The 7,616-nt window shown below is 53.9% G+C and overlaps 1 protein-coding gene across 2 annotated transcripts in view; it reads left to right on the forward strand.

Annotated features, from left to right (window-relative positions):
• The window catches only part of ACVR2B (activin A receptor type 2B), a 38,541-nt gene that overhangs the window by 20,428 nt on the left and 10,497 nt on the right, over positions 1 to 7,616 (forward strand). The window contains exons 2-10 of one of the 2 annotated variants that reach the window (XM_032270543.1): positions 2,401 to 2,608; positions 2,979 to 3,088; positions 3,258 to 3,409; positions 3,492 to 3,635; positions 4,188 to 4,331; positions 4,722 to 4,870; positions 6,400 to 6,514; positions 7,254 to 7,392; positions 7,486 to 7,616. In XM_032270543.1, the coding sequence (XP_032126434.1) occupies positions 2,401 to 2,608; positions 2,979 to 3,088; positions 3,258 to 3,409; positions 3,492 to 3,635; positions 4,188 to 4,331; positions 4,722 to 4,870; positions 6,400 to 6,514; positions 7,254 to 7,392; positions 7,486 to 7,616 (1,292 nt within the window). Of the gene's footprint in view, positions 1 to 2,400; positions 2,609 to 2,978; positions 3,089 to 3,257; positions 3,410 to 3,491; positions 3,636 to 4,187; positions 4,332 to 4,721; positions 4,871 to 6,399; positions 6,927 to 7,253; positions 7,393 to 7,485 lie in introns of those variants that run through there. The other variant, XM_032270553.1, reaches the window with a different exon arrangement.

The following is a 7,616-nucleotide window of genomic DNA, read 5'->3' on the forward strand; positions in this document are numbered from 1 at the left end:
GTGTGACATTGTGGTGTGGCTGCAGTGAGGGGAGGGTAGGGGAGTACCCAGCTCCGTGGAGGGTGTGACATTGTGGTGTGGCTGCAGTGAGGGGAAGGCAGGGGAGTGCCTAGCTCCCCTGTCTGCAGTGCAGTTTCATGGCTGGCCCCACAAGTCTCAGGCCTCCACGGACCCTTCTAGAACTGCTGCCAAGGATGCAGTGAGGCCCAGCCTGGGGAGTGGAGGCCCTGTGGCCTCTGGACAGGGTGCTTCGAAAAACCCCGCCATTGGATGCTGGTACAGGCAGACAGGGGCATCATAGGTGCAAGCCTCAGACCTGGCCCTGGTGTGCTCGCTCCGCCTTTGGTTTGCTACCTCCACCCCACCCTCTTGGGTTCTCCCCCTAAAGCTTAAAGCCATATGCTTGGTGAAGGGCCTGGCTGGGGAAGCCAGAGTGTATCTTTTTAAGCCTCTCTGTGGACCCTGAGGCCCTTTCTTTGGAAGAGGCTGAGTCCCACTGACTGGCTGGTCAGGAGGCCATGTGTTTTCCTTTCACAAGTGTCAGAGCCTAGGCCGTGCGGTGCAGGATGACCAGAACTGTGGCCGGGCACTACCATTCTGATTGGGTGATATTTCGGACCTTGGGTGCTACCTGGATCCTTGAGATTAGTTGCTTGCTCCTGCAGCTGGAAGAAGAATCCTGTCACTGCAGGGAGATGCCAAAACGGGCTGGGTTTGACAGAATAATGGCCGTTCTGGTCGGGGGGCTGCTTTCACCTGACAGCCAGTCAGTGTCCTTCTCCCTGGGGCGTACACTGGGAAATCATGCTCTTTCCCCATGAAGGCCACCAGTGCGGGCAGAGAGGAGAGTGAGGATGTCCTTGGGCTACGCTAGTGTTCAGGTACTTTGTCCTCCCCCAGGGTCAGGGCAGGATCCGTGTTCTTGCCACTGCAGTCGGCCTTTCAGGCTGATGGTGAAGTAGGGCCCTTGGCTGCCGGTGGGCTGGCTGGCTGGTGGGATTGACCCTGACCCCTCTGTCCTTCCTGGGACAGAAATAGTGGTAGGAGAAGACCAACCAGGGGTGTTGCCAGGTCACTGGCTTACAGTGGGCCCAAGAAGTGTGGACAGGGTGGCTGCATGCTCAGTGCTGGTTCCCTGTCGGGTGTCTGTATGGGGTTCTGGCAGTGAGGTTGTAAACATCATCACCTCCCTCTATTGTGGGCGGCCTGTAAAGGGGTGATGGCAGAGCTCTCAGACAGAGCTGAACCTCCTTTGGCATCTCCGTACTCTTTCCCATCTCAGGGCTATGTGGTTCCTGGGGGTCGTAGGGTAGGTTGGGGTGGGGACTGGAGGTTGTTTCATAGGGGATGGTGAGGAAGATGGACTTGGGGAATGTTCGAAACCAAGTTTGAAGGAAAGTGTTTGAATGGGCAGGTGGGGGTTGAAGTGGCTGTCCACCTGGATGGCACTTCCTGCAGCAGGTGGAAGGGGTTCAGCAGTGATGGGGAGTGCCCTGGGGTCACCAGGAGCCCAGCAGGAGAATGATCTGTGATTGTAGGTTAGGCCACCAGCTAGCCCTTCTCTGCCTGAGGCACATATTCCACTTGGTGACTCTGGGAGGCTTACCCTGCACATGCAGGCCTCATTCCTTATGTTCGCCAGCCTGCCGCGTACCAGGTGTGGTTGTTGGGTTTGGAAAGGACGCGTAGAGGGTCCTTGCTTCCCATTCAGTATGGGTGGGGAGTTGTGGAGGACCCACTGGCATGGATTCCCTGGAAGACTGTGGTGAGAAGGGGACAGAGACAGGAGCAGCCGGAAGCAGCTCCCTTTTGCATTTTCCCAGGTGGTCCCTGAGATCTGTATCACAATCTCCTGAGACAGACAGGGTGGTTAAAAGCACATATTCTGCCCCCATTCCTTTTGAGATGGTTCTGGATTGGGCCCGGCAATATGTATTTGAATAAACACTGCTCCCCTCCCCCACACCTCCAACATACAGTGATTCCGACATGCACTGGGGTTTTAAAGACCCCTTTATCAGTTTCTGCTGCCGCCGGGAAGTAACGCTCACCCCCTCCCAGGAGCCTCAGGTGTTGGTGCCCTTTCTGTGCATCTGGCCTCTGTCTCTCCAGCTGGTTATCCATCCTTCTGTGGCATTTGGTTTCCTGCCTCCTCCCTTTTGCTTAGGCCTAGGGGCAGCTGTGATGGGCTGCAGAATGAGACGGGGGCTGGTGCTGGCTGGCACACATAAATTAAGAGGTGTTGGATGGATGGGTGGTCCACATCCCGGGGCTAGTGTAGGGGTGTTGGTGAACCCAATCCACCGCCTAGTCTCCCTCCCTCAGGGTAGCGTGGCACCCGGGGGTTTGTGTGGTGGTCCCAGGGGCATGCTCAGTGGTTCTCTTTTCTCTGGGGCACAGGCTCTGGGCGTGGGGAGGCTGAGACACGGGAGTGCATCTACTACAACGCCAACTGGGAGCTGGAGCGCACCAACCAGAGTGGCCTGGAGCACTGCGAGGGCGAGCAGGACAAGCGGCTGCACTGTTACGCCTCTTGGCGCAACAGCTCCGGCACCATCGAGCTGGTGAAGAAGGGCTGCTGGCTGGACGACTTCAACTGCTACGATAGGTACCTCGCGCTTCCCCCTCCTTTCGTCTTGGGCCCACCTGCACTTACGCTGCCCGCTGGGCCGTTTGGGTCTCAGGATGTGCTGAGCAGGAGACGAAGGACCAGAAAGGGGCTCTTGAGCTGGTAGCCAGGGCCCCACGCCCTTCCATACCCTGTTTGTCCTGCCCCAGCCTTGAGGACAGGTCTCGGTGAGTGTCAACCCCTGGCTGTTCTCCTTGGCTTTGGGTCTCCCATAGGGGAGGTGAGTTCACACTGCCCCTCTGATGTTGCCCACAAGATGCTCTGTCTGTGAGGAGGGGTGGGCCGGGCAGACCTGGGGGAGTCTTGCATCCCCCAGGTGAGGGGTGTATGGAAAATTCTGTGCCTCCAGGCAGGAGTGTGTGGCCACTGAGGAGAACCCCCAGGTGTACTTCTGCTGCTGTGAAGGCAACTTCTGCAACGAGCGCTTCACTCATTTGCCAGAGGCTGGGGGCCCGGAAGGTGAGGGGGCAGTGGGAAGGGGGGCCCTGAGTCGGCTGACCTGGGCCTCTCTGGCTTGGAGCTCTTGGCTCCTCAGTTGGGTGGGGAGTGGCTAAAGGGCCCTGTAGTCTGGCTCTGCAGGTGTGAGGGTGGGCGGGCTGTTTGACACAGGGCTCCGTGTGTCCCCTAGTCACCTACGAGCCACCCTCGACAGCGCCCACCTTGCTAACGGTGCTGGCCTACTCACTGCTGCCCGTCGGGGGCCTTTCCCTCATCGTCCTGCTGGCTTTCTGGATGTACCGGCATCGTAAGCCCCCCTACGGCCACGTGGACATCCATGAGGTGAGACAGTGCTGGCTTGGGGCAGGGCAGGGTAGAGGTGGGGAGGACAGGCCAGACCTTATTAAGCCTTGCTCTCCCCCAGGACCCTGGGCCTCCACCTCCATCCCCTCTGGTGGGCCTGAAGCCACTGCAGCTGCTGGAGATCAAGGCTCGGGGGCGCTTTGGCTGTGTCTGGAAGGCCCAGCTCATGAACGACTTTGTGGCTGTCAAGATCTTTCCGCTTCAGGTGAGTGAGTGAGGGGCTCCATCCAGGTCCTCTACCTCCACTGTAGCTTGAACTGGAGCGTCTCCTGCCCTGGGGCAATCCAAACCCCGAATATGTTGTGGTATGAGAGAAAAGTGAGCCTTACTGGGCGTAGTTACTCATGTTACATTTGGCTGGTCTGTGGGTTTCATGCAACTGTGGGATTTTATCATAGGACTAGGGTAGGGCTTTGCAAAACCATGATTTACCCCGGTTTCTAGGGTTTTGTTTTTGATAGCAGTTCTTTCCAGAGGCCCTGGACACCAGGTCTGGCTCTGCCTGTCATTTGTTGGGTGATACTGTGTCACTCCTTATCTGTGGACCTTTGATTTGTAAATCGAAGTGCTAGCCTTACCTTAAGTGATCTTGGGGTCACTGTTGGCTTAATGCTCTGGGGCCTAACTTAATACCGGTCTTCTCCTGGTCAGGCTGGGGGTTGGGGAGTAGGGAATGGCTTTTCTGCTGCAGGGCAGTGTGGCTGTAGCAGGGCTAAGCCAGCCACCTGTCCCCGCAACCCCTCGCCCCCGGCCTCAGGACAAGAAGTCGTGGCAGAGTGAACGGGAGATCTTCAGCACACCTGGCATGAAGCACGAGAACCTGCTACAGTTCATTGCTGCCGAGAAGCGAGGCTCCAACCTTGAAGTAGAGCTGTGGCTCATCACGGCCTTCCATGACAAGGTGAGCCACATGCATCAGAATGGACTCTGAGAGGAGATGGAAGGTCCCCTTGGTGGCTCTCCATAAGACCCCTGCCCTGTGGTGGTGTCCACGACCCCATTAGCACTGTCTGTGATGAGGTTCCCCCTGCCATAGGTGTGGACATAGGTGCCCCTGTGATAGGAACCTCTCACCCTGGGATAAGTTCTTACTGATAAGAGTAGTGACTGCATGATTCCCAGCCCCTAGCCCTCCTCGCCTCCTGGCCTCATCTGTCTTCCATGTCAATTGTAGTAGCCTCCCAGGAAGGCAGCCGAGCCATTGGCCCACTGAGACTTCTCTGCCACGGCTGGTCTGGGTCCTGTCCTGTACCCAGAGTCCTTGCTCAAGTCCTGTGCTGTCTTCTCTCAGGGCTCCCTCACAGATTACCTCAAGGGGAACATCATCACATGGAATGAACTGTGTCACGTAGCAGAGACGATGTCACGAGGCCTGTCATACCTGCATGAGGACGTGCCCTGGTGCCGTGGCGAGGGCCACAAGCCATCTATTGCCCACAGGTACCTGAGTCAGCAGGTGCCTTTCCTGCACTTGGCCCAGAGCTGTAGGGAGGGTTTGTGGGAGCGAGAGCAGTGTCTGGGGATGTCTTAACTCCCTACACTTACTTAATTCTGCTTGCCGCTGTCCAAGGCAGCTGGGCACAAACCTAGCCTTCCCCCTGTGTCCTGGGGATGGCATGGCCTCCCAAGCTGGTTTTTGGTGCCCTCTAATGGCCACATGAAGTGCTGATTCCATTACTTTGGTTGGAGAGTTGGCTCAGTAGTTCTCAAATTTTCTAGTTTAGGACCCCTGTATACTCTTAAAAGGACTTTTGTATAAGTGGATTATGTCTATTGATACTTGCTGTATTCGAGCACATCCACACATCCTATTAGCTGTCAGAGTGATGACATCACATCTCATGTAGCCTCTGGAAAACTCTTTATACTCCTAAGAGAATGAGCCTTAAAAAAGCAAATAAATGAAAATAATTTTGACTTTATAGATTCCTTTGGAACAGTGTCAGAGCTCTTCTGGGGTCCTCAACCATACTTTAAGAAACTCTGGATGAGCTTATCACTGTCATGCTTACTAAGTGGCAGGCAGCGCTGTAAGTAGTTGAGAAATATCAATTCATTTAACCTTCATTACCAACCATTGAGACAGGTACTATATTTCTCAGCTGTGACTTGCAGATGAAGGAACAGTAGTACAGAGAAGTTGAATGACTTAGCCAAGGTCCTGTAGCTAGTTGAGTCTGGTTCTGTGACTGTGAGGGAGAGGAATGAACCTCAAATTCCAGCATTCCAAGCTGAAGGATCCCTGATGGTAATAACAGTAATGACATAGAAGGTTGACTGTATGAAAGGGCAGTTTTTGTAGGCCAGAAGGTTGATGTTGTCTCCACTGTGTGGCTCAACTTAACAGAAGTACCTAGCAAGTATGCCAGGTGTGGCCCTAAGAATTTGCACTTACTACTCAGTCGAATCCTCACAAGGCTGAGGCGGCCACTGGGGAAATTGAGCAGCAGCACAAGTAGCTTTGCTTATTAGAGGTGGAGCTGGGTACAAGCAACAGCACCCTGTTCCACCCCACCTTGGTGGTGGGCTCAAGGCCCTAAGGGGCCTCTGCAGGATCCTAGGAAAGCTAATACTAAATTCCTGTTCTATTCACATGCCAAACACTGTAAATTCTTCTCAGAAAACTTGCATTCCAGGCCAGTGTGCCTGTCCACAACCGCTCTGAGAATAAATACATGGGCTGGCCTTTGATAGTGTGGGGACTGGGCCAAGGTGTGCCCGGCCATTAGGGTAGGTATTGCTTTGTCAACCCTGGTGGAAGCCTTCCATCTGAGGTGCACGGAGGGATTCTCACACCCATGTGGGTTCCTGCAGCGGCCTGCCTATGCTGCTTCACCTCTGCACTCCAGGTAGGGTGGGATGACATGGTCTGGGGGCTGACTCTAGGGCGTAGACTCTAGTATCTTGGGAACCAAGGAAGGAGTTGGATCATGAAGTTCAGCTTTATCTCTGCCCTCTTGTCTCCACAGGGACTTTAAAAGCAAGAATGTATTGCTGAAGAGTGACCTCACAGCCGTGCTGGCTGACTTTGGCCTGGCTGTTCGATTTGAGCCAGGGAAACCTCCAGGGGATACCCACGGACAGGTAACAAGCCTCACAGGGCAGGAAGAGAGGGGCAGGCCCGGGGAAGACACTTTGCCCTTCTGTGCTCAGCTGGTGAGGTGCAGGGAGGAGGGTCACTACATGTGTTCAGAGCTGTCTGAGCTCAGAACAATGCTCTTGTTTGACCAGTGGAGAAACCAAGACCAGGAGGGCGGTGTAGCATAGCTTCTCCAGAACAGTCAGCTGGGAAACGTAGAGATTTCCCCTTGGGGTTTTGACCACTAGTCCTCATAGTCTTAATGTTTCTCTCACTTTTTTAGTTTTAATTCTTGAGATAAAACAGAAAGGAATGTACTAAGGATCCAAAGAAAGAACCTGGGAAAAGTAACTAAAAATTCAATTTAGGAAATCATTCCTAAAACAATCACTGTTATTTATTTTTAAGTATTCTCCTTCCCTGTTTTTTTTTTTTTTTTTGTCTTAACCTCAACAAAATACACATCGTCTGTAGTTCCTTGTATTAATTTGGTAACAATTCTATTTTAGATTACTATTACCTCCAGGATATGGTATTTAAAAATTATCATCACCCAAGTGTAAATGATCCTGTGATCTCTTGTAACTGCTGTGAATGTGGCGAATCAAGGTTTGCCATCATTGATAACCTGTCCAAATTGCTGTTTTGCTTCCATCTGGTGCACAGAGGATGTAACTCCCCATATCCCAGCTGTGTGTGTATGGCCAGTCACTGTAAACCCTGCCCTCCTCTGTCCCCACATAGGTAGGTACAAGACGGTACATGGCTCCTGAGGTGCTTGAGGGAGCCATCAACTTCCAGAGAGATGCCTTCCTGCGCATTGACATGTATGCCATGGGGCTGGTGCTGTGGGAGCTTGTGTCTCGCTGCAAGGCTGCAGATGGTAAGTAGGATGGCAGCCCTGGGCATCCTAGGTTGGGGGATGGAGAGCAGTGGGACCTTGGAGTGATCCTGCCAGGCTCTCTCTGACTCCTAGGACCTGTGGATGAGTACATGCTGCCCTTTGAGGAAGAGATAGGCCAGCACCCTTCATTGGAGGAGCTGCAGGAGGTGGTGGTGCACAAGAAGATGAGGCCCACCATTAAGGATCACTGGTTGAAACATCCG

The sequence above is a fragment of the Sapajus apella genome, unplaced genomic scaffold (assembly GCF_009761245.1).
Source record: "Sapajus apella isolate SASKATOON/1434 unplaced genomic scaffold, GSC_monkey_1.0 scaffold4, whole genome shotgun sequence".
Lineage (NCBI taxonomy): Eukaryota > Metazoa > Chordata > Mammalia > Primates > Cebidae > Sapajus > Sapajus apella.